Here is a 26,425-nt window from a genome sequence, read left to right as displayed (position 1 = left end):
CATATTTGCTATTCTGTTTTTTATGGGAAGAAATAGTCTCTTTGAGGAAGTTCCAAAGGAGCAGAGGGCTTTTTCTCTATATACCTGTCATTTAAGAAGCCCTGTCAATACTGGGTCTAAAGACCTCTTTTCTTGTATGACAAAGACATTAACTATTGCATCTCTTGCACCCCACAGGTAGCTTCACTTGAACTTCTTCAATCCACACATAATCTCTTGACAAATGAGGAACATTGTTCTGAGGAAAAACTTGCTCATCAAACTCCTTATACGAATTGTATTATTTTTATTTGCCATCAAACAAGTTTTCTTCTTCCAAAATGTTCTTACATTCCTAGCATCTGTTTGATGAATATCTGACTAAAGTATTGCCTTTTTGGGTTCCATAATTTTAAAAGTAGAGAACAGAGAGTCCAATACTTAACCTAAAATGAGAGTTATCAGGGCTTAGCATTTTCTTAAAGCCAGATCCTCACACTCCAAGGCCTTTCCTCTAATTCCAGGTGGCTGGGAGTTGACTTTAATTTCTGTATGCTGGGAGATGAGGGAAATGCATACACTTTAAATGCAGAAGAACATTTTTAAATATTAGTTTGTTGTCCCAAAGCTATGGTGTAACACAGAAGGAGATTCAGGACCCCTTGACTCCTGGCATCAGTGAACAAAAGAAATGGTCTGTTAGTCTACATTCTGTCTATTTCCTTGCAGCATTACCTTATCCATTTCATTGATAAAACCTTGCTGTGCTTTCTTCTACCATTCACCTGGAGGCCAAACTAGATGTGGCACTAGGTTGTTTTAATTTGTTGTTTAACTGGTTGCTTAACTATGAGGGTGAGAGTGTGGTGTGGAGCAGGGGGCTTTAATCTCTTCGCCCCTGCCATGATTTCAGTCAGAATCTTACACAGATGCACACAGACTCACTATTAGCTGGGGCAAGGCAGGGCGTTCTCCCAGTTGCAAATAGCAGGTCGATTCCAGTCTGGAACATGCCATGAAAAAAGGTTAAATCTTCCCCTCCAAGTTACGCTTCCAAATCCAGTTTAGCTCTACAATTATTTATTTATTGCAATTGTATACCGTCCCATAGCCCTTGGGCTCTTGGGGTGGTTTACAGATATTAAAAATATAAATGCAGTTCATAAAAAGACAAATACACTCATAAAATATTATAAAACCAAACCCACATAACTATAACAATTGCAGGAGAACAAAACCAGGAGCTTGGAATTGTTTAAGGAAAATATATTAATGTAACATCAAACTACATGGCAAGATTTCAATTTAATTTGTACTCGCAAAACAGCTACACCAGATAATTAGATAAAAGCAAGCTTGTTTCTATGTGGAAAACTGGCTTGAGACAAGTTCTAAGGGTGCTCCTTAACAATTGAAGACAAGGACAACAATAAAACCCTCTTCCTTGCCTGAGTCTTTTACAGTTGTAATCACCTGATCCTGTGCATATTTAGACAGAAAAAAGGCCCACAACTCCCAGCATTCTACATCTATCAGATCAGTAGACCTGTAAATAAAGCCCAGGAAGAAGGAAGAAATTTTGTTTTGTTTTGGGTTGGTTTGTTTGTTGGTTGGTCCTCTCAATCATGGATTCTCCATGTCCGGTGCTTAAGAAGAAAATCTTATATCCAGTCAACCACTGGTCAAACTATTGAATTCTGCCTGCAGCTACTCTCCAGGTTCTTTCTTAGACCCACTACCTGCTTGTTTTCAAACTAACTGGGCTCCTGCAATGAGACCATGTGGGGTCCTAACTTCAACACAAATTAGATATTGTTACAGGATGTATCCGGTGAAAAATTTAGATCTGTGTCACCTGAGCCCAAGATGACTCAAAAGTCACTCAAGCAGCATCTTCTCACATAGCTTTTGTGATGAAAGACAGCTTTTATTCAGCATTTGTGATGTCAAACTGCTTTTGTTTTTATTTAGTCTGTGTCCATCTATTCAGGATCTGCATGCAGCCTTTTGAAATTTCATGTCATGATGAATGTAGCAGATGATCCTTTGCTCTGCTTGTGGACACTGCTATCCTAAAAATGGTAAAGAGAAAATAACAAGCATACAAGTGAGAGTTGTGGAATAAAGATCCAACCCTTTTAATGTGGGTAGGGTGGAGAGAGGACAGGAATTTTGTACTTAGCTGACTTAAAAGTGGGAGCACCAGCAGCAACAAAATGCCTAAAAGTAGCAGCAAAACAATGCTTTTCCCTTAATCTTGTTTTGATGGCATCTTACATCAACTTTGGCGCAACTGCGCTTGAACATATTGCAGTAGCAAAAAGCCAGCTCTGTTCTCAGTTACACCCAGTGCATGCCTTTTGCATCTTGCAAAATTTTAACGGTCACCATTTGCTCCCGCACTTCCTGTAATCTGTCTGGTTCACATTTTGTCTACACTGACAAGCTGGTACTAGTTTTGATAAAGGATTACTGCAGGTGGGTTTGAGTCCTCATGCATATTTAAATCACTTTAATAATATGTGGATTTCAAATTGCCAATCAGAACAAGATAAAGCTAGACTTGAAAAGAAGTGATTGTGCCAGTTCAAACGAACTTGCTTTCCATGATGTACATGAACTTTTAAAACTACACATGAGTACACTTTAAAGTCTGCTCCTTTTAGCAGGAATGCATCATGAGCCTATGATGAATAAAGCCATATGCTCATTAAAGTTTCCTTTAGTCTCCCCCTAAAAGAAAGCTTACGAAGGAAGTAAAGTACCTTGTGTGTTTGCACAGCAACCTCATACTCTTTTCCTTTCTTGCCTGCTTTTCCGTATTTCCACACCTTTGCCCTGCAAACTAGTACAATGCCACCTCAGAGGTTTAGACCTTGTAGATCTTGCATAGCAGGAATAAATATTGCACTAATACAGAGTTTGGGATCATGCAGTCTCTTGATGATGGGTCCAATTTGGGATTAATCTTGCTAGAGCCTCCAGATCTAAAGTATTTGCTATGATGTCACAGTCTTACTTTAGGTTCTCTCTTGCAGTACTTGTTCCTGACCTTGGCTCAGTTTTTCCAAGTTAAACATTTGATAGAAGGATACTAACTTCTTCATACAGCTGGTGTTGTAGCTATAAAATTTTGTGCTGTGTTTCAATACTGCTGTACATTAAGTTTAGAAAAGAAGCATGACTCACTACTGTAGGCACATATGCATAAACTAGAAATACAAAGGAGGGAACACGTGGTTCACATTATCTGAGGAATGCATAAAACATAGGTCTGAATTGTCTGGGAAGCAACATTTCAGGAGATGTGCACAATTTGAATGACTTGCAGAATTAAAAAGCTATCCTGCAAATAGGAGCTTGAACTGGAAATTGCCTCTTTTCTCTTTTCCATGCAGACATTTTAAAATCAGATTGTACTTCACCAACAGAATTGTTGTTTTCTTTGGTATCCACTGAGTTCCATGTATTAACAGACCCTGCTTACATCCAAGTTGATATACATGCGCTTCAGCTGGGTGCATCATGACAACTGCAATAACACTACTTTGAAAGCACTTATAAAAGCAAGTTTACATATGATTTTGCTTGCATGAAGTAAGAGGCTTCAGGAATCCCAAAGAGATTTTGGAAAGCAACAAGACAAGACAGCTGTGAAGATACCATAGGAGTTCTACAACAGGATGTGGGGAAAGTCTAGAATTAGTCTTACTGTGTGTTACATTGTGAAAGGATCAGATGCTTGACTTGCAACATCAGATGCTTGACTTTCTAAGATGCAACAAATCGCATCACAAAAATGCAAAGAGATTGAGACAATGCCTTTATTCTCAGTGCAAGCTTACTTTTATGAGTGGTATAAAATTACCTAAGAAATGTGGGTGACCCTTGGGCTACATAGGGATGGCAGCTTCTCTGGCAGCTCTGCTACATCCATCTGTGCCAGGGGAGGGAGGCGCACACTTCATGCCCTGGCAGGGAGAACCAAATGCTTTCAAGAGGCATCCGTTTTGTAGCATTCAAGGGTGGGTGGGTGGAAGGATGTGGGTGTATCTGAATTCATTCACTCTGCACATATGGCCATATCCAAGGTGCTGGTTTTAACCTATAAAGCCCTGAACAGCTTGAGACCAGGATAACTGAAGGAGCGCCTCTTCCCTTACATGTCCTCACGCCCCTTAAGATCTGTGGGAGAGGCTTTGGTCTGGGAGCCCTCTTTAAAGCAGATAAAAAGAACTACCCGGAGCAGGGCCTTCTCTGTGGTGGCACTCAGATTATGGAATGTGCTCCCTGAAGAGATGCGCCTGGCGCTGAGTCTATATTCTTTTTGGCGCCAAGTTAAAACCTTTTTATTTAATGGCTATTTTAAAAATTAATTTTATTGTTAACAGTCGCTTTTTTTCTTTTTTGTTTTTATATAACCTTATTGCATTTGTTATTGTTTTATTGTTTTTAATTCTGTGTTTGTTAGCTGTCCCGAGATGCCGAGGCATGTGGTGACGGGATATAAAAGTTTTAAATAAATAAATAAATATCCCACCCATTTATGTTCTCTCCCTCTTGTCCATCCATCGATAGACAGTATGATTGTGGATGGATAGAGCTCAGGGGTATAGGATGGGTGAGTTAGAATAGAAAAACAGCGAGTCTGGCAGGAAGAGGGAAATAGCAAGGCAAAGTGATAAAAAGGATAGACGGTGCAAGGCAGGGGACTCAGAGGGGGAGAAACTGCGCAGTAGAAGTTGGAGGAAGAAATAGGAGGGCTAGGGACTGGGAGTCAAGAACGAACATGAGAAGAAGCAGTGAGTGGAGAGACTGTAAGGCCAGGGATTAGGAAGCAAAAGAGAAGAAGAAGGCTGGCAGTGCAGAAGGGGGGAAGCAGCAAGGAAAGAGGTTGAGGAAAGAGAAATTGCAAGGTGGGGTGGAGAGAGCACAGAAGGGAAAGGACTGAGTGGCTAAAAGTAGGTTGTGCAGAACCAGAAATGAGCAGCTCTTTCCTTCTCTTCTTGCATACCCTAATGCTCCTTCCTTCACATTTAGAAACATAGAAACAGAGCAAGTCAGAAGGGGTCTCCCAGGCCATCTAGTCTGACCCCCGGCTCCAGCTGGCTCCACTCACGACATGACCACTATGTGCATGTCCAGCCTATCCTTGAACACCCCCACCTATGGGACCTCAACCACCTCTTGTGGAAGCCCATTCCGCACCCTCGGGGTCCTAACTGTCAGGAAGTGCTTTCTGGCATCCAAATGGAACCTGGGTTCCCTGAACTTTGCTCTGTTGGAGCGCGTCCTGCCTTCCTCTGCAGGGGAGAACAGGTCTCTACCCATCTCCGTGTGACATCCCCTCACATACCTGTATGTCGCCAACAGATCCCCTCTGAGTCTCCTCTTCTCCAGGCTGAAGAGACCCAGTTCCCTGAATCTCGCCTCATACAGCATCCCCTGCAAACCGGCCACCAACCTTGTGGCCCTACGGTGCACTGACTCTAACCTGTAATGAGGGGACCAAAACTGAGCACAATACTCCAGTTGCAGGTGCACCAGAGTTATGTAGAGTGGTAGTAATACCTCTCTCGAACTAGAAGCCACACTTCTGGCTATGCAAGCAAGGGTGGCGTTCACCCTCTTAACCACCACATCACACTGCTGACTCATGTTTAGCCTGCAGTCAACCAGTACCCCGAGGTCCTCAAGATTTTAATTAAAAATCATTTTTGAAGGGAGCAAAGAGCATCGTGAGTGCTGTTGGAAGTTCCCGCATTGGGGGGTGGGGGGCAGCAGTCCATTGAAATGATACAAAAAAGTAAGGCGAACCTAAAATGAACTCAGCCAAAGGTAGCAATGGGCAGTGCAGATGTGTAACTACCATTTTATCAACTTCCACTTAGTAAGGAGACATGTTGTTTCCCTATTGTAACACATTTGCATTAAAATATCTCTTACTACTGAAAAAGGGAAAGGACAAAAAGCTTTGGCTAATTCTGTGATTAATATATTTCAGAGAGTAGGAGTGTGTTCAAGAGAGCGAATACGCTGCTGTGTTCTGGTTCACCTCGATTGCCCAGCATTAAGTATTGCTGACATTTGGAAAGGAAGCGCTGTTGATGGTATGATCAGTTTCACACGTCATGCTGCTTGTTCAAACCTTTCACAACTCTGGAACATTTAGTTAATGCCTTATGCTACATGAAAAGATCAAAAAGGTCCAAAAAGTATCTGCTAGTTTTCTGCTAAAAGCAATTAAGATAAATCTGAATTCCTCCCAGATCATCCTGTAATAAATATTTTAGACCTTCCCTTAAGCATCTCTCAGGATTTCTCAGACCTATCTTCTGGCAGTTAAAACAATCAGGATTGGGTTTCTGATTAAAACTGGACCATGTGGCTTCTAACCTCTCTCTTTCTATCTTAGCATCTGATGATAAAAAAAAATAGGGCTGCAACAGGAAAAGCAAACCTATTTAAATTCTATAAAGCATGTTGTTAGCTGAATTCCTGGTGTATGTCCTATAACCCATTCCCATGTCATGGAAGGAAGCAGAATATTCAGTTTTTCTGAACCTATCCAAAGTTATTGGGTTTTTTCTGAACCATTCAGATAAGTGTGGGTATAATCGGTTGGGATTGCTTAGGGGAAAGTTCTGCTAGATATATTTTAATTATAGTGAATATATTTTAAAGCTCTAAATGGCTTGGAGTTCGAATATCCAGAGGAATGCCTGCACCCTCCTGTGCTCGGAGATATTTAGTGGGAGCTGTTCTCCATGTACCAACATCAGGAGGACAGTGCATCTGTAAAGGAGAGAGGCCTTTCTGTGGTTGGCCCCCCAGCCATGGAATGTCGTCTTGAGGGCGATAAGATTGCTGCTGATCAATGTACTGCTTCACTAAGCTGTACCCTGACTTGTGGTTCTGATTTTTGCCTCCTTTACCTTTTTCTTTTTCCTTATTTAGCTATTTATTGGGTTTTAGGTTTCTGTACAGTCATACAAATGTGACAAATTTATAGGAATAATTTAAAAAAATTTATAGGAATAATTTAAAAAGACAGGAAGAGGTGAATATTAAAGAGGCATCAGGGTGAGTTGCAAAAAACAAAGTAACAGTTCCACCATGTTCTGCTTTAAATTTCCCCAATTTAAATCCAATGAGCAATCCAATGAGGTTCCAATGCTTCATAAAGTAATATAAGAACAGTACAACATGAGGCTTCTTTCCTGGTCCCAGCCATACCATCTTCTCCATTGCGGTTTGGACCTCAAGAACCAGATAAATGTGGGGCGTAGAGGGTAATGTGTGACATTGTACAACATCATTACTGATTATAGGATCATGTCTGTCAAGATTTCAGGGTGAGTTTCCAATTTCCTGCATTTGTGGAGGCTGAACCAACATAATGCTAAATACAATTGAATTTTATCTGGCCAGGGCGGCTTATTTTATAATGTGAGTTTTAATTAAGATTATTTTATATGGATTTTAACTTGTTTTATCTATGTTGTAAGCCGCCCCGAGGCTTCGGCGAATGGGGCGGCATAAAAATGTTTTAATAAATAAATAAAATAAATAAATAATACAGCCTTAACTCCAGTATTAAAATGGCATTTTTAAAAAATCATTGAATCCATATTGAAGGTAGAAGTTCCTTTAAAAAAATCTTTCTATTCAGGGTATACTGAGTGAACTGCAATTTATCTTAGCAAGTAACATTCTAAATCATGGAAGATACTTATGGCACTCCCTAGACTTCTCAGAGGAAAGGGGCATATCTTGCAATATGCCCCTGCTTTCCTTCTCTTTTTCACTTCTGCTACCCACTCTAAATTTCATTTCATTTCATTTATTTATTTAAGACTTTTCCATACTGTCCCATAGTTAAAAGTCTCATACTTAAATTTCTTTCTTCATGTGTTTTTTCCACCATCTCTTCATTCTTCCATCCCAAATTCTTAACCTTCTTGCCTTCTCACTTCTTATCCTCTCTTATAAATGGCCAAAACTGTTTTAGTATACACAAGTAGCTAGTTAAACAAATGTATTGCATAGAATGGCTTAACAGCCTGACAACTGCAACATACATGCCTGTTAAATCATGTCCTTCCCTGGCCAAAAAAGGGGGATGATAGAATTGTTATTATTGATAACTAACCGAAGTGAAAAGTTTAGCAATATTGAAAAGTCTGAAGATACGAATTAAATATTTTGAACTGGATAAAGGTACCATTTGAGTTAGTGTTAGCTGCGCAACTCCAGGCCTTTTTGGATAACAGTTATGATCCACATCTGTTTCTCTGATTTCACTGTTTTCACTAGTTTTGTCACTAAAACACCCTTTATTTCCCCAAGGGATAAACTTTACTAGAAAAAAGACAGGGAGAATTCTCTGCTAATTCTGCTGGAGCTCTCGGCAGTGCTTGATATCAACTGGGATATATAATAGGACTGTCTAGCTTAGGGATTGAAAACAACACATTTCAATGGTTCTTTTCTTACATAGATGATCATTTCCTGAAAGTAGTGTTGGAAGGCTTTTGCTCTCTGATGGCACTTATGTCCATAGTGCTCTTCAGGCCTGTGTTTTGTATTCCAGTCTTTTCAGTCTGTATATGAAACCACTTGGTGAGGTAATGCAAAGATTTGGTGCTCTCAATATACTGATGATATCTAGCGCTATTTTTCCATTTTAACAAATTTAGGTGAGGCTCTGTAAGTATTAAATCAGTAACTGACCAAACTAGATAAAGACCACCAGACAAGACAGAGCTTCTGGTGTGTATGGTTTGTCCCTGGGAACTATGTTGAGCCAGTTATAGGTAAGGTTGCCGTTCTAAACAATCAACTTTGCAATGGGGGACCGGATGTTCAAGTGACATCTGTGGCAGGAAATTCCTTCTACCAACTCTAGCTGGTGCAGCACCTTCTACACCATCCTGAATAGTCTGCCTATGGTTACCTGTGAATAGGTAATATCTCATTGAGACTATCGCATTGTAATGCACTGCAACCTAGCTCTGAACATTCCTCGGGAAGTGCAGTTTTTCCAAAATGCTAGACTGTTGACTGGAATTGACTGTATAGACCATGTGTTGCCAGCTGCTCAACTGCGCTAGCTGACAATCTGTTTTGAAGCACTGTTCAAAGTGTCCCCTTCGACATAGCTTGCACCTTAGGTTCCTGACGGATTGTTTTTCGCCATTAACTTGTTCAACTATTAAGACAGCCTCCAAAGGCACTTGTCTAGGTGGCCACACCTTCAAAGGTAAGATACATGGCAACCAGGGGAAGGGCCGTCTCAAGTTAACATCTGTAGAACACCCTTTGCCTAGAGGAACTTTTGCCAAGTTGTATGTCTTTTTGATGAAAAGCATTTTAATGCAGATTGCAGTACCATATGTCTATTCATTCTCTGTTTTTAATTGTATTTTACAGACTGTGGGCAGCCAACCTCTGCCATCTGAAGTAGCTAGATCACTCCTCCTTATTCATCATGGAGGATAAAGCTTTTACTGGCTACTGGTCATTGTAGCTATGTAATCCCTTTTGTTGCTGAGGGGCCTGAGTGGGAGGATGCTCTTGTACCATGTAGTGTTTGTGGACTTCCCGTAGACACTTTGTTGGCCGACATGGGAACAGAATGCTGTGCTAGATAGGCTTATGATCTATTTCAGTTGGGCTTATCTTCTTATCTTCTACTTGGTAGGGCACTACCTGTGCATTTGAGGGAAAGCTTTTGTGAGCCTTAGAGATTTGGAAGTGAATACCTGAAATTACTTGAAATAAATATACTATATTTGATTTTTTGCTCATGTAAGTTCTACGTGGAGTCTATCATTAAGGACTCTGGAAATTACAGCTAATTGATGCACCCATCTCTTGGTCTGAACTCAGCATTTCTTCTTTTCTCATATGAATCCTATAATTCATTGAGATTTGTAATCCAACAAAATCCAGTTGACAAAGACACATACTAAGGACTTCTCTGTTGCAGATTCTTCCCTGCAGGTTTTCAAGGAGCAAGTCAAAATATAATAAAGAAATAAAGAATACAGTTTCAGGCCTTTTTCTCTGTTACCTTCTTCTCTTACCTGAAGCAGAATGATGGTATAATAAGTTCTAGGACAGATTCATTGTCTTAGATATGATATGAAGTTCTTGCCACTTTTTGTAATTTTGGATTAGTTTTCTATTTTGCCCGGTCATTTTATATATATTAGCCCAATCATTTTATCTTGTAGTTATACCCAGTAGGATTCTTTGGCTGATATATTTTAAATGCTCATTATATAACAGATCCTGTGGTGGTGTTATTAAGCAAATGTCTCCTTTTAACATTAGCATTAATTACCATTTCTACAAATGGCATGGGAGGGAGGCTGTGAGCATGCTGTCAGAACAAGTGTTTTCAAGAAGCTTCTTTAAGCATCATCCCTGTTTTCGTTATTTTTGAAATGAAATCTTGGTTTGCACAGTCCTGAGTTGCTTCAGACATTTGAAATGCCCCATGTGAAAAGGCACCTGTGAATGCTGTGAAGAACATAAGAGCTAACTTGCATGTCAGATAATTTGTACTCACTGCTTTAAATGTGTGAAAATTGGGGCACCGCTCCTGCCGTGGTATTTGTGGGCAAACATTACTTTCTCTACATGGCTCCATGACACATTCAACAGCAAACATATTTTCCCAACCTCGTGCTTCCTTGCTTATAAAAGGAATGTGAGGGAAGCATTTTCAGAGGGTTGTTTTACTTTTGCCCCACCTACCACTTTCAACAGTGCCAGCTCATGCCTCCCACTGCCAGACTCCATTTGATGAGTCCTAAAACCTGAGAAGGGGAGGTGTAAAATAAAATGCTTGTTCTGGCCTGCGGTTTGCCACCTCACTTTACATTTTGCACACTGATAATGAACACAGAATCAGCAATACCAGGCATGCTGCTAAATATGTAGTTCTGTTGCAACCCAGAGTGGCCATGGCATGTTGCTTTTGTGGAAATACCAATGCGGAAATGAAGACCTGTAAGAGTTTCTGAACAAATTATCCATATGGGCTCCGCATTTGGGTTTCTGATTGTGTCCTGAGAAAGAGGGGTGACTGTCGTTATGTCCGAGTGGGGAGTGTACTTCATAAGAACCTGGAGATCTGTGGCCTGAAGCCCAGGCCCAACCACATCAACGCAATGGGGAGAAAGCTGAAGCTAAATTGTAGCTCAAGCTCACGAGTGTTAATGGAAACTAATTTCCCTGAATCTGTGTGCCTGCGTTGTCCATTCCCTGTAACATTTGCTGGAGATGGTCCGAGGCAGTGATAGAGCAGAACTTGACACATGCTGAACAGTGAGTCGTTGGCCCAAACACTCCTTTAGAACAGAGCAGGTGTGTTCTTGCAACCGCATTTTGAGAGGCAAGCAGATGATGCTTCCGTAGGTGGTGTGCTCTCAAGAACATGCAGAGTGCTTTGTGAAGCTAGCTGGTGCAAGGGGAAAAGCTCCAGAATGATTGGGATGAAAGATAAAGAATAAGGCTTTAACATGAATTGATCTCCTTATCAGCACCTGTGATGGTATAGTACAAAAAAAAACTAATAGAATGATTAATAGTTAAGAATAATAAAAAGTTACAAAATAGTTCTTGTCATTCTTTGTATTGACTGTTTTTTCATCTGTTTTAGCAGTTTTAAATAGTTAATTTTTGTTTTCTGATTTTTAGGATATTTTTATTGTATTTTTCTCATTTGTTTTTATGGCTTGGGTAAATTGTCCAGAGAACTTTGGTTGTGGGGTAGAATGGAAATGAACATATTATATCATAGCAGGCTTTGTTTGATTCTTGTTCAGGCTGGATGTTATGATTAAGCAAAGCTAGTACAAGTGGGCAGGGGAGGAACTGCTAGAAAGGCCCAGTTGTGGGCCACTGTATATTTCACAAATGTAGACAATGTAATTTCAGAATTAAACTAAAGCCTTTTGTTTCCTTACTTAAGGGGCAGGATTGTGCATGGGAGAGCTCCAAAAAATGAGGTTTGAGCTCTGCATCTTTTGAAGTTGTAAGGGTCTCCCTTTCTGGCATTCAGCATATTTCTTTCTCTTTTCTATTTTAAACTATTCTGCCTTCAACTGTTGGTTTTGCTATGCCCAACTTACTTCATGTGTCAGGAAACTCCACCTCCCAGCACTTAGTGATGCCCACTGCTGAGTGAGATAATTGAGAGGCTTCCTCATACTTTGTATGGACCAGTTCACTACCTCTGCTGGTCTTACGGTGAAGGAAAAAAACTAATCTTGTACATTCTTCTTAGGAAGTTGCTGTGGACTTTCAAACCTCCAACCCTGTTTCATACTCTTTAATGTCTGTGTATGTTTGAACCATGTCACTGCATTTTAGCTCAAATGGATGTTTTTAAAACATCTCCAGATATAGCACCCAAAGAACACACAATTTCCCCCCCACCAATATAGATCGGAAAAGGTCTCCTGTTATTTCCTTAGCATTCTTTAATGATCTGCTTCCTCTCCAGAGAACACTGACCCATTTCACTGCAGAATAATTAGCCTTTCAGGCATCATTGTAATTCCATCAAATAAATATAAATGTGCAAGGTGACACTTTGTTGTTTAGCCCTGAAAAAAAATGTCACTTGGCTTGGCTTGGATTTCACTGAATATTATCAATATATAATTTCAGTGCTTGCAAACTTGGGCTGCTGCTGCTTTTAATTGCATCTTTTTTCCCCCAAATGACATCTGGCAAGGTATAATTTTGGGGATATCCATGATTAAGATTGAAGTGTGACTCTTTTGGCCTTGGTTTTCCTTTTGCGGTAACATGTCTGCAAAAGATTCCGTAAGACTGTACTTGTTAGAATCATATGGATGGATTGAAGTTCCAGGAGTATAATCTCATTTAAGTTTAGAATATCTTCATGAGAATGGATTAATACAAGTGGTTATGTGCCTGAGGAAAGGAAGCTCTTGACCTATTGCAAATGTAAAACAGTAGTTGAAATACATTTTTAAATGCTAAAATGAATATACTTTTGCCAGTGCTTTAAACTGCATGTTTACCAACACTATGTGTTCCATCTGTCTTACTAGCCATTCTGGTACGTTAGTTTAGGAAATGGTTCACCATGGAGTTGCAACCACTTTCACAAGGATATGTGGATTGTGGCATGTTGCTGGACAGGTGGTATCTTGCTCTCAGTTAAAAAAGTTGAGAGCCAGGGAGCTTTATGCGTGGTAAGTACATCACTGCAAGAAAGAACTGCTGTCAGGGGTACTTTGTATGCTCTTGTATCAAAATGAGTTGGTACCATCAACTACTGAAAATTCCGCTTAAGGTCGAATACCAAAAATTCATGAAAGAAACAGCGCAACACTCATTAATTCTTTCTGTGTTGTTTTTAGTGAAACTTATTATGTCAGAATATTTTGCCTGCTGCTTTGAGAATGTTCCAGTTCACCTTGTTAGGCTGGATTTTAGGATAAGCATCTAGCTTAAAGCAGTTGCATTTTCCTAAACATAAAGCTCAAGTCTTTATATAATATAGCTAAGATAAGGAATTTTGCAAGCTTTGTATTTTTCTTTGAAACATGTCAAATTCATACTGCATCATAAATGTCACATTTTTATTCAGTATTAATTCCAGTGCATTTAAAAGCCATTTGTATTTGTAGATGATAAAGCAGTTGCCCTTGCATTCTGTTTCAATAAGTTTATTTTTAATTGTTTTGTGGCAATGTTATTCTTGTATTTCTGATTTATTGATGCAGGAAAACTTTTTCTCTTTAAAATGTAGGATTTTGAGTTATTCTAGACCTACTGTTTCTTGATGAAATAAGTAAATATATTTATCAATATAATATGTATTGTGTTTGTGATTTCTTTGACTGTCAACGTTGAGCCAGTCTTGCCAACAAAGGCTATGAAGCATTTCCTGTTTCTCTACTTTCCTTGTTTTTAACTTTTATTTTTAAAAATAATTCTTTAAAAAAAAACCTCTTAATGGGAATCCTGGCACTGTCTGTCTTCTCTGTTCTGCAGAAATGTTGAAGGAGTTGAACCAGCAACGCAGAGCGAAAGAGTTTACAGACCTGAAAATTATTGTTGAAGGCAAAGAGTTTGAAGTCCACCAAAATGTTCTAGCTTCCTGCAGCTTGTATTTCAAGGACCTGATTAAAAGGTTTGCCTTCCTTCCAGCTGTGATCTGGTCTGTTCTTTTGTAGGGCGCATTTGTGTCGCTTTTTTTTTCCTCCCCTCTCTTTCAGGTTTATGAAGATTTGACTCTCCTGTCACAGAGCCAGTAGCCATTCTTTCCATTTACTCTGAATGTATTTTTTTAAATGAAAGACTCAGAACTATTCGTTACACTTACCCTGACTTGTATGATTCCTGATCTTGCTAGTTGCACATTTTGGCTGAAGAGAAATGTTCTGTCACGGAGCATTTAAAAGTCAAATTCAAACAACTCATACAACAAAGCCGATTACAAAACACAACTGTTAGATCAGTACTTTAAAGGGGTACTACTAACTCTTCCTTCAGGATGCAAATAACCTGTATACATATCACCGAAAGATGCTGAGTTCCTGTACTAATGAGGATTGAGTTATGTAGCATATGTTTAACCCTTTGCCTATGACATTTGAACACCTGGTGGTTTTGGCTCTTGAAAGCCAAATGTGAATACAGAAGAATGCAAATATTAAAGGAGGTTTTTAACACAAGTTTTTAACACAAAACATGAGGAAAGTCGTATGTTTTAACAAATCCTGAACTCTCTGTTCTTCACAGAGTAAGTACTTTCCTCTTCCCTGAACAAATACAAATTTAGTTTAGAGCAGGAACTAAGGTGTGTAAGTGTGTGTGTATTTCCCCTTGGATCATGTTTCCATCTTGGCAATTTTCTCCCTCCATTTCTAGCCATTTAATGCTAAACATTGCATGATGATCGTTTACTTTCCATTATACTGAGAGGTCTTTTAAAATGTGTTTGCTTCCTATATTCAAGTAAAACTAAATTGCTATTCTTCCATTATTAATAAAGCCACATAACAACATGGGGTGGGGGGGACCTACAAGAATAATATTCACATTTCTCTCAATCATCAGCAAATAAATGTGGCTGCTGATTTTTGCCTTACAGTATTTTCCCGAGCAAACTGAACCTGGACTGTGCAAAAAAAGGGGGGTATGTGTTACAGAATATTGTGCGTGCTCTCAGATTGTGCATTTAAACATTGCCAACTAACACAGTAGTGACTGTATTTTGTTCCAGGGTGGCATGTTTGCTGGTACCTCCTTTTCTTTTGCTTAAACCTTGTTTTTCTAATTGTGGAGATACTACAGTGCTGTCCTATAATTGCGCTGACTGTCTTATCAATTATTCATAAAAGGGGCCTGATCGCATGTCCCCCCCCCCCGCCATAAATCTAACGCTAGCTTTAGCTGCTCTCTGTCTCTGCTCTCCTGTCTGCTCATTATCACTTACTTGTTAAGGCTACATTATATGCCTCTCGCAGAGATGAGAAATGTATTCTGCAGGGAAGGCAAATCTCAGGCTCCGTTTATAGAAACCCAGTAATTGACTGGCCATGCCGTGTCATTGAGCGTAGCTGTGAAGCCTCTTGCTAGCTCGTCAAGCCATCAGATCGTGCTGTCTGCTGCTGGAGAAAATCAAGGATGGTAATTATTTATCTTAGATAGTTGTCAGATGGAGGTGAACTGTAGACTGATTACAACTTTAATAAAGCAATCATGGTATATTTTAAATCAAATGGTGAAAGCCTCTAAGTGACCTTCCCTTTGCTCTTTTTGTTACGATCTTGCTGTTTCCAACTTTCATAAGCCACCTTGACCATTTTAACAGAAAGGTAAGGTACTGGTACAGAAATAACACAATACATAATCAAGCAATAAATAACATGACACTAGACGATAAGGACTATAGAGTTTCATTTTCTTGTGTACAAGTGAGGAAATAAAGATATATAAACTGGGAGCACAGGCTGAGATTTTAAGTGGAGGTCCCAGGGACTGCACTTTGCACCATCTGTATTCCAGACTTGTCCTCTGTCACTGATCTAAGCCCTCTCCCAAATGTATGCATGTGTAAGTGTGACTGGCTTACAGTTAGGGTTTTGTTTCGTGTCACTGTTCTACTTAGGATTGAAATACTGAAATATTTCTGAGCATTTGTCACTATTTCAATGTTCCACATGTATGTCAGACTAGTAGCTGAAGTCACAAGCAGATCAGAACTACGGAAAGGTAACCAGTATGGCCAGCTGTAGCAACAGGAAGAAACTAGAAGAATACACTATGAAATGAAGAGACTTTTGTATTTATAAGTTCATGCTACATGCATATATATGTGACTAAGCCCCAGTGCATTTGAAAATGCAAAGTAATTTCAGAAATAGGTTGTTTTAAAACAAAGAAGCAGATGTTTCTCTCGCTGCCTCCCCTGCACTCATCCTATGTATTGGATTCCAAAAATGTGTGTGCTAGGGTAAAATACTCCTCTAACATTATGGAGGAATGGGGATGATTTGAAAGATGATTTTCCGAGGGAAAACTGTGTGTTGTGGGGTAAAGGTTAAATGCCCATCACTGCCACTTCAACAGTTGCCTGTTTACCAATTCATAAGTAGACCAGTGGGTTACTTACACACACATACATATTTACCTATAATTGCTGTGCATAGAAGCATAAAATTTAAGAACTGAAAACACTGGTAGACAGTAAAGTGAACCTGGGATGAAGCTTAAGCTCCAAATGTTGGTAGCAAAGTGCATTATTTCTTATTGGCTTCTCTCAAAATTGCAAGAGATTACCCTTTGTACATGTGGCAGGTTTACTCAAATTTCACATCCAGCTCAGGTCCTTGAGAGTAATAGAATAGTAAAGGAACATCTGTTTCCAAGCCATTTTAACCTCTTGTTTGTATCAGTATTCACATTTTATTTCAGTGTTTAGCTATATGGAAGCGTTCACATTTATGTGGCAAAAACAAAAAACATTTGGTTTCATCAGCGACTTCTGTTCACACAACAGTTGTTCCCTGTCTTCTTATCGCCTTGCAGTACCTGTGCACCCTTTCAATCTGCTCCAGAGGGCCCTCAACCCTCCAGAGCAGATTAGGAGAGGGGAAAAACTTTATGCCATTTTGTCAGTAGGTGGACACCACTGAATTTCATCCACTGATATTTTGGCCTGAAATGCGAGCAAAACCTAGTGTTGGCTAGGTATGGTTGGGGTAGGATTGGGGCAAGTCAATTCCAACAGAAATCAAGGTAGCTTTCTTTGTCTCTTTAGTTTGTGTTGTCTTTTTAATTATGCCTCTGTAGTCTAAATACTACAATGCATGTACATGCCTTGCATACATCCAAAAAGATTAGAAGTTAATGAGTTTGGGGGAAAATTGTTTCCATAGGAAGACACTTGTGGATTGGTGAAAGTGCCTAAAACCATGTAAAAATCATGCTGCTTAACAACATGGTTTCCTTCAACTCTAAGGGTGAAGGCAGATCAGATATTCAGTCGGAAATGAGGAGATAAATAGGCATTGTGAAAATCCCTCGATGTCTTTATTCAAAAGAAGAAAAATACGTTGTCCATTTATGACCCAAGGCACTCTGCAGTCAGAGGAATATTGTCAACAATTTCTGTTAAACTGCTTATAAAACCTAGAGGATGATTTGCTGGCTTCATGGAAAAGAACAAAATGTACTATTTCTTTTACAGCTGGAAGGAGATGCAAAGAAAGTCCAGGATGCCTTTTTTTTTTTTTTACCCAAGTTGATGAAATTCTAGTATGGAAAATAGCTTTATGCCCTTATAGGTGGCTTCCATTTTTGTGGGACTTATACTCTGTTCTGTTCAGCAGTGGCACATATCCCACCTTAACATTTTAGCTGGCTGTTGAGGTTGATGCTATGCAGCTGCCAGACTTCTGGAAAACATGTTTTCACAGAGTACAGCTTCATGGGAATCTATATGAGATGCTCTGAGAGTTCCAAGAGTGCTTTAACTCTTTCCATGTAGAGCAAAAGGACAGAATGGAAGGTGGTCTGCCTTGTATTGGGTTTACTGTGCAAGTCAGGGCTCTGAAAGCATTGTTAGAATGTAGAATTTCAAAGCTAACTTTGATTAGAGCTGTGCACCCTTAAAAGTGTTCAGTGATGGTAGTAATTGAAAATCATGATCCCAGTTCAAAGTATCAGTGCTAATATATTGGTGTGAACAAAGAAGTACACATGTTCTATGGACATACTAAGGCTCCTGTGTATAAAAGGAGTGGCTGAATGTAGACACATCTATTTTTATTTCTTGATTCAGATAAGAGCTTTTTTATCAGTAGCGCCAAAATTGTCCATTTGAACTTTGGACAGCAGAAATCCCTGATTTAGTGCCACATGCTGAAATGATGTCTTATTTATTTTAACCAATTACATTATAAATACCTTCAGAAACAACCCACTTTATAGGGCATAATAGCATTTTGATTGGTTGACATTTCTGGCAGTAATTACTAGATTTTTCAGATCTATATCCAATATTTAGTAGAAGCACCTGAGAGGTTAATGTGAACTTGTTGAACAGACAATGTCTGGCAAGTAAAAGTAGACAGGACCATTCAGAAACTCTACCCATCTTGAGTCAATAGACATCCATTTCATCAACGCTGTAGCTGCAGATGGAGAATGAACATTGCTCACCTTTCTTGAGAGTTTTATTCTTTACTGTTAGGGCCTCCACTCACTCAAAATGGAACTGCAAATCTTATCCAAGGAATGACAGATTAATCACTGCTCTTGCTTTGCTCTGGATAGACAACAGTGAATTACACTGCTGTCTGTCACACAGTGGTTTGTAACATGATTTGCTTCAACTAGCTATATTTATTCACATCTCATAGTCCTCTCTGACCCATGGAGCTTTGGGGACTTGATAGGGAAAGGGAAATGGTTACTAAAGTAAGAGATATTTAGATCTAAATGGGTAGGGGTCAAAAGAAACACAATGAAAAGAAGCCCAAACACAATGTCTGAACGATTTGCCTAGAATCCTTTGAAATCTCTTCAGGAGCATGCTTTGCTTGAACCAGAAGATAATAGGGTACCTTAGGTGCCATTGCTTTAGTTGTATTTCAGACATGGTTTCTCTATGTGCACCTCTTTATCAGCTCACTATTGTTTATCTATCTACCTTCCTACCTATCACATTTTATACCACCCAGTAGCCTGAAGACACTATGCACAATACCGTTTCAGAATTTGTAAGCCTTTCTACATATGAGAAACCTTTCTAGATTGCCAGATTGACATTCTTTCTGGCCTTCCAGTGTTTGGTCTCCATCAGCTTACTTATATTCTATCCCTTGCATTGTCATTGCTACTCTTAGTTCACTGGAGGCTTCTTTCTTGGTACATTCCCTCTAGACTTTCATTTTTTTATGTATAGGTGTCCACTTTTCTTACCCCTCAATCTCAAGGGTCATTGTGCTGTTCTTTTTATACAGTACCTTTTGTTCTAGCAGCCTGCCCATGCCCCTTCTCTCATGCAGTCCCCTTTCACAGAACTTTCTCCTGCCTGCCTGGCATTTGTAGGACTCCCTGTCTCCACGTGGCATAAAGCATCTTAGCTGCTGCCTTCTTCACTCCTCTTCTTTGTCTCATATTAAATTCCTTTTCTTTATTATTTGTCTTTTTAGACTATAAAGTTGGAAATAAAGCATACATATGTGCTTGCTTTTATATAGTTTTGCAGGTGTAAGAACTATATTCATACAGCTGCTATTTTTATTATTCCTAAAGGAAGAAAGGCTTTTCAAGCTGTAGTGGAAATAGGAGGTCAGTGTCATACAAGAGACTGGCAAATAGGACAGCAGATAGATTCCACAAAAAGACAACATTCTCATGGGGAACTCCTTTACAAAGAGATGGAAAACATAAAGGATTGCTCATAGCTCTTATAGTAACTTTCCGTTTGACAAAGTGCCGAACAATTCATCACTCACTCATCTTCACAAGGATCCAGAGGCATCTGTCCCAGGCAGGCAAATGACTTGCCCAGGCATCCCTCATTGAGCCTCATGGCTCAGCATGAGGTCTCAAACATCCAAACTGAGCCCTTCACCCACGATACTGTACTAGTGCTTAGCTGTGCATGCAGTGACAACCTATCTGTGTTCCTTTTCCACTGGAAACCTTAACTGAGCAAAGCTGGATGCAGTTGCATTTGAATCATGTTTTGACTCTGTTATGCTGTATATTGTGCTTCCTCTTCTCCCTCTACTCTGTGTGCATATATTTATGTGGATAGCATTCAGATCCAATGAATACTCTGGCAGCTGAAGTTAAGCAGGTGTAGCCCTGATCAGTCCCTTGGATGGGAGCCCGCTGGGAACCCCATGCAAGGCAAGACATCAGTATAATAAATATTTAAGTAGGGAGAATGAGAGCATTTGAAGATGGTTTACACCTACCCTTGACAAATATTGAAAAATATGTTCTAGACAAAGAGCCTGTAAAATTCCCCCTGTTAACCGAATAAATAGTTAACTATGCTACAGTGCCTGGAGAGTTCCATGAATCTTGAATAAAAATGCTTCTATACATTCTGCCATTTGAGGGAAACAGGTTGCATAACACCAGCTGTGTTCTACCCTCTCATTTTTTTATTGTGCTATAAGTATGATTAAAAGAAGTAGGGAAAATGCCTAGCGACTAGGGAGAAAACTATACCCTCTCCTGAAGTATTTTGTATTCCATCATCTGCCACCTTTGGGCTCTTGGGAACATTTTAGCCGTTTAATTTTCATGTAATTCTGTAGCCAACTGGGCCATTGTGTACCAGTCAAACTGACTTCTGGTAATGCTTTCATGCATATTTGTTCCAACATTGTTCTTTGGCCCAGTTTTGTTGTGTCTCAAGAAGCAGATCTTGAGGGAGCCCACTGTTCTAAGCCTTCAGAGGAAGAGTAGCTGGTCAAGGAGGGCTACTGTTCCAAGGACAACTGACTCATTATTCTGTCCCGTGTTTAAGCCATACTTTTGAATTTGTCACCCCTGCCCTTCTCCACCCAGGAAGTCTCAGCAGGGAAGCAGATTTGTGATTCAATATGTGATCTCAGCAACTATAGCATTATGTTTGCCTATGTAGCTAAGCTTTCCCCAACTGTCTTTTTATAACTGTGATGCCCTATCTTTTAAATGGTGTTACAAGCATATCTAAAAGTTGGCTCTATTGTTTCTGTTGACTTTGTTCTGGCTACATCGCTTGTGAAAATAGCATTTGTTGCTAATCCGGTCTTGCCTTCTATTTATCACTGATGTGACAATGACAATGGTGAGTAATAGTCAGACAAAGAATATTGAATACCTGGATTTGTACCAATCAAAGATTAATCTTCTCGAAGCTGGGGAGATGCATGCTTAAGCCAAAAAAATCCATCCTCCCTGTATGTTAAACTAGACCTGTCAAATCTCCCTTTTCCAGAGCAATGAATGAATTTGCAGCACAGAAATACTAGATAATTTTATTTTTCCCCACATATATAAGGTTAATTGACAAATTCATTATGCCATTACTAATGCTAGTACTAAGTACAAAAAGGACAACCTTTTTTCTAACAGATTGTGTAGTGGTATAAATACCTAGTATTATTTTGAAAACAATGTCCATAATATAATTCTAAATGGGCAGTAATAGCATCTGTTTTTGTTATATAAAGAGAGATTTAAATGGGCAAGCATGCTTTATAACATTCATATTAGAACGATTTTGCTACAAAAGGCTTCTCATTCATTTGATTATCTTGCAGTTACAATCATTTTTGCTATGTTATGTTTACTGCATCTAATATTTGTGTGGAAACCCATTACTTTATATGTGGGGTATCTCTCTCTGTATCCCATGAGCATATAAGAAAATCTAAGAAAGACTCATAGGGAACAGGCTGTTGTTTTCCATACAGAAAATAATATCTATTCTTAACTGGGAGTAGTTATAGATGGACCTTATTGCTCTCTGGTTGATCCCTTAATAAGAATCTTTTACATCCTGAGGATAGAAAATCAAATAACAAGAGTTTAACAATTGATGTCGTTTCTTTTATGCTTACAATTTCAATTCCTTGAGGATCAGTGTTTCCCTGTTTAATAATAGCAATAATTCAATTTGGACATTGCAATGTGCAATGTACAATAGAATGCCTCTAATATATCAGACCCAAAACCTTCATGTGAAGATGCAATGGTCTGTATTTGCCAGCCAAATAATTCCTTGAAGGACTGGGTTTGATTTTTGTATTTTTAATAGAATTTTGTCTCTTGTTAAGATCTTCAGCAACATTTACAAATCTTGGATTTCCTGTTTCTCTTAGAGCCAAGCAAGACATCCGGAAAAGAACAAATTGTTTTATTTTTTTTAATTCCATTGTTTAAATAGTAAATGCTTGTTTTTTCCTTTTAAATGGACAGAGAACACAGGTATTTATTCTTACGATAATTATGTCCATCACCACCAGGATACAGAGCCAATGAGAGCCGCATGTTACAGGGTGGGGCAGATGTTTTTAATCTGAATTGTGAGACATAGGCATGAAGAAAATAGTACGTCTGCAAAGCTGTATGGCCTTTTAATGGAACCACAAAAGTAAATAACAGAATAAAGAGGTGTACACAGGGTTCTTTGAATTAAAGATAACACAGAATGTTGTAACAAAGGACTGGATGCTGATTTTTGCACTAGAACCAGGATGGCTCAGCAGCTTGGCAGAGAAATTATGCTGTTAGTTAAAAAAAATACCTGAAAGGACAAGTGATTCATATACTTACTCTGGTCCTGAAATTCTAACCATGACAGCCTGTAGGCTCAGGCTTTGAATAGCTCTTTGCCTAGCTAGCTATTGAGTTCCTCCAGAGCACCATTTGAGGAGGTTCAAGGAGGTTCTTAACTATGACAAAAGAGTTAACTGAAAGCAGAAGATGTACCATAAATGACAGGTGAACTATTCAAAAAGGTTGTGGACCCTAGCTTTTGTAGACTTGATTGCAAGATGGTGGTAGTTAATTTTCTGTGACATTGCAAGCTGCTGGTGGCATCTTACCTTCAGACTACCACACCAAGAACAAGACATGTCCATCTGAAACTAGTAAGATGACTGAATCATAAAGATGAAGGTTCTCCTGATGCTATTACAATATTTTTAATTTGAAGTATGATTTTAGCATTACATCTGTGCAAACATACTGCTGTGTTCCACATGTATAAACAGTCATTGGTCACTATGGAAAGATGTTGGACCAACTATTCTTAGTTACAGGGCTTTATATAACACATTTCACATAATTCACACTACTTCTTCTGGCAGATGGCTTCATTTTGAACATCCTGGGTTTGTTTTGACTTGTTAATGTAACTCAAGCATTTAACTAGAGAGCAGACAGCTGTCTATAATATGTATAGGTAGCTTTCCATATGTGATGTGAAACTGAGGAAGAATATGGCCAACCTTCAAAAGACAATCAGATGGTTAACCAGCCAAAATAAATATGGTTAGCAGGTGTAATGAGGCCTATGTAGCTTAGCCATTGAGGAAAAAAACAGCAGAAATTAAAAGTGGGGAAATCTTGTCCATAAACTGATGGATAAATCAACTGTTCCTGCTTCAGACTGTGACCTTGATCTTGAAAAGAATTTATTACATAGAGCTATCATGAAGCCATGGAGTCAACTGGGGGATTTTAGGCCAGTTGCAGACTCTCAGCCCAGCCTACCTCATGGAGTTGTTGTGGGGATAAGATTGAGAGTAGGAAAAGCAGAATTATGTAAGCCGCTTTGAGTTCTTTAAAAAAAAGGGGGGGGATATAAAGCTAATAAATAAGTAACGCCTCTTCAGATGAAACTATTTGAAGAGAAAGTGTACATGTACCATCTATGTACAAAGAGGCACAAAGCAACTTTCTGAAGTGGTTACAAGGAATGATAGTCTACCTCCATCAATCATAAAAAGTGCAGCCTCAACAGCAATGGTAGAAATAAATTAATGCCAAGATACTAAGTTTGCTTGCCAATATTTTCTATTAGATCTTTTTCTAAATCTTCTCTCTTTTCTCCCCTGAAACACTTTGTCCTTTTACCTTCAAAGAAATTGATGAAAGCTTTCTTTTATCATGAGAAAAATATAGCTCTGTTGGGTCTTATACTTTACATTTACAAATGACCCATTCTTTCTACAAGAAGGTTCTTCAGCATATCACATTTCTGTTATTTGTTTTGCCATTATTTCATTTTAACTAATTGGAGAAAAAAAGCTGACCAGGGCTCTGTCATGGACAGGTCATTTTGAAGGGCTTTCATTCATAGGGCCACCATAAGCCAGAGACTACTTAACAGCACATAACAACAAACAATTGAAGATACCATGTTCAGGTGCATTTGTTTTCAGTCAAGTTATGTCCAACATTACTTTAGAAGTTATTTTCCTTACATAGTTAACTTCTGTGTTACAGCAGGAACCTACTGTAGTTTTTATCTGTTTCTTGCTGGTACTGCTCCAAATCTATGCATAACCCACTGTAGGCTTCCTGCTTCTCCATTGTGAAGGACTTTCCTGACAGCTCCTATAAAATCAAGCTGTTAAAAGTTCTCTTCCTCACTTGTATTAACACTGACCTAAACAAACCATGTTGCTGTTTTGCACCTGATAAATCTCAAGTCCTGTTTTAAATCACCTCCTAATTTTAATGAGCTTATCTATCAGTCTTCACCAGCTTTTCACTTCAGCCTTTCTCCAAGATTGCTGAACTGATAAAGCAAAGACTAAAATTGTTTATTATTGCACATTATTCTTTAGAAGCAAAAGCAAAACTTTTTTTCCACATGGGTTGTTGGGGAAGTTATTGATTTCCTGCCACAGTGTGAAATGTTTGACCTTTATAATGTGAGCAGTGATTACAAGGCCAATAAAATGACATCATTCTATTTAAACTTTTATGGCAACAACTGATCACCTGTTTATGTTTAAGTATCTGCTGATTTCTAAAACATTCCTGAGCCAACATGAAGGGATATGTAGAACTGTACAATCACACATTTCAGATTTGGACACATACTGCAACATTTAATGATATAGGAGAATATGGAATTATTCAGATGCCCAAAAACAGATCTTTGATATGCATTTGTTTTTCCCTTAACTGTATAGTAATTTAGGCTAAATCAACTTAGGCTGTATTCTGTTGCTTAAACTTGTAAGAGCCACCATTTTGGCCCTGGATGAGCCCTTTAGGCAGCCAAACCAACTCTCCCCCCTCCCCTGCAGGAATTCTTGATCCGTGATGGGGTTTTCCCCTTGGAATTGTGATTGATCCTGGCAGCTGCAGGCAGGTCAGCCCATTCTTGTCCAGCTCCCGCCTCTGCTAGTTGGAGAGCACTAGGCAGTCATCCAAGGGAGCTGTTGCTGCTTCTTGATGGGGGAAAAACCAGAGAAGCTGCAATGCACAGGCCAGCAGCTTTTAAAGGAATGGCAGCCCTCTTAATCCCCGAGTTTTCTCTCTGGAAGGAGGGAAGGAACACTCTCCCACAGTCACACCCAGAGGCCTGGGTATTAGCAGGAGTGTGGGTCGGGGAGAACCAGCTGAGTTTCTGTGAGAACTGTACTGTGAATGCTCAGATAATGCCCAGTCCTTGCAATGGTGCACTTCTGAGTGAGAGGCGCCCCCTCACCCCACACTGAGTTTTCTGAATTCCCATTTCCGCCATTGTTGAATTGAAGTTGTGGCTCAGGCACCTATTAGCAGCCAAGCAAGGCCTGACAGGATAGTAACTTAGCAAGACTTCTTTGACTGGTGGGAGGGGATTTCCTAAGATTAGGCAGAGTGAAGTGGCTGCCCCAGGCAGCTTATCTGAGGTGTGACAAAGGGGCAAGAAAATTAAGGAACAATCCTTCGGGCAGTTTCTGAGGGTTCCCAAGGCCAAGTTCAGAGACAGTGCCTCATTACTGTAGCTGGAAATCAGAGCTGTGCAGCCCTTTCCTGTCCCTTGTGGACAGCCCAGAATTGCAGCATTCTTGGGGAAAACAACCTCTGAGAGGAGTTGCAACATGGAGAGGAGAGGAAAGAGACTAAACGAACCCTGAATTCGCCCCAGCCTCTTTTCCTCTCCTTCTATAAAGTCCGAACTAGAAGGGCAAAAACAGGCAGGGAGGCAGAGATCACCTCTGCTGCTGCTCCTCCTTTGCACTGGATACTCTTTCTCCATGGGATTGGGCCTTTACTCCTTCTTGCATTTTATTGCGGGGAAGGGAGAGAGACCCTTATGGGATTTGCTGCTTCAGGTGCCCAAAGAACTTGACTGGTCTGGGGTGCTTTGCATTGTGATGTAGGGGATGGGAGGGACATGTTTGTTGCGCTGCTTCAGGCTTCAAAATGATTCGGG

General features: G+C 39.5%; 1 protein-coding gene across 1 annotated transcript in view; it reads left to right on the top strand.

The window, feature by feature from the left end:
- The window catches only part of KLHL29 (kelch like family member 29), a 434,198-nt gene that overhangs the window by 328,879 nt on the left and 78,894 nt on the right, over window positions 1–26,425 (top strand). Inside the window, exon 6 of the mRNA XM_044445123.1 lies at window positions 14,023–14,161. Within this exon, the coding sequence (XP_044301058.1) occupies window positions 14,023–14,161 (139 nt within the window). The remainder of the gene's footprint in view (window positions 1–14,022; window positions 14,162–26,425) is intronic.

The sequence above is a fragment of the Varanus komodoensis genome, unplaced genomic scaffold, assembly GCF_004798865.1.
Source record: "Varanus komodoensis strain SLA01 unplaced genomic scaffold, ASM479886v1 scaffold47, whole genome shotgun sequence".
NCBI lineage: Eukaryota > Metazoa > Chordata > Lepidosauria > Squamata > Varanidae > Varanus > Varanus komodoensis.
This window is presented reverse-complemented; position numbering and strand designations above follow the sequence as displayed.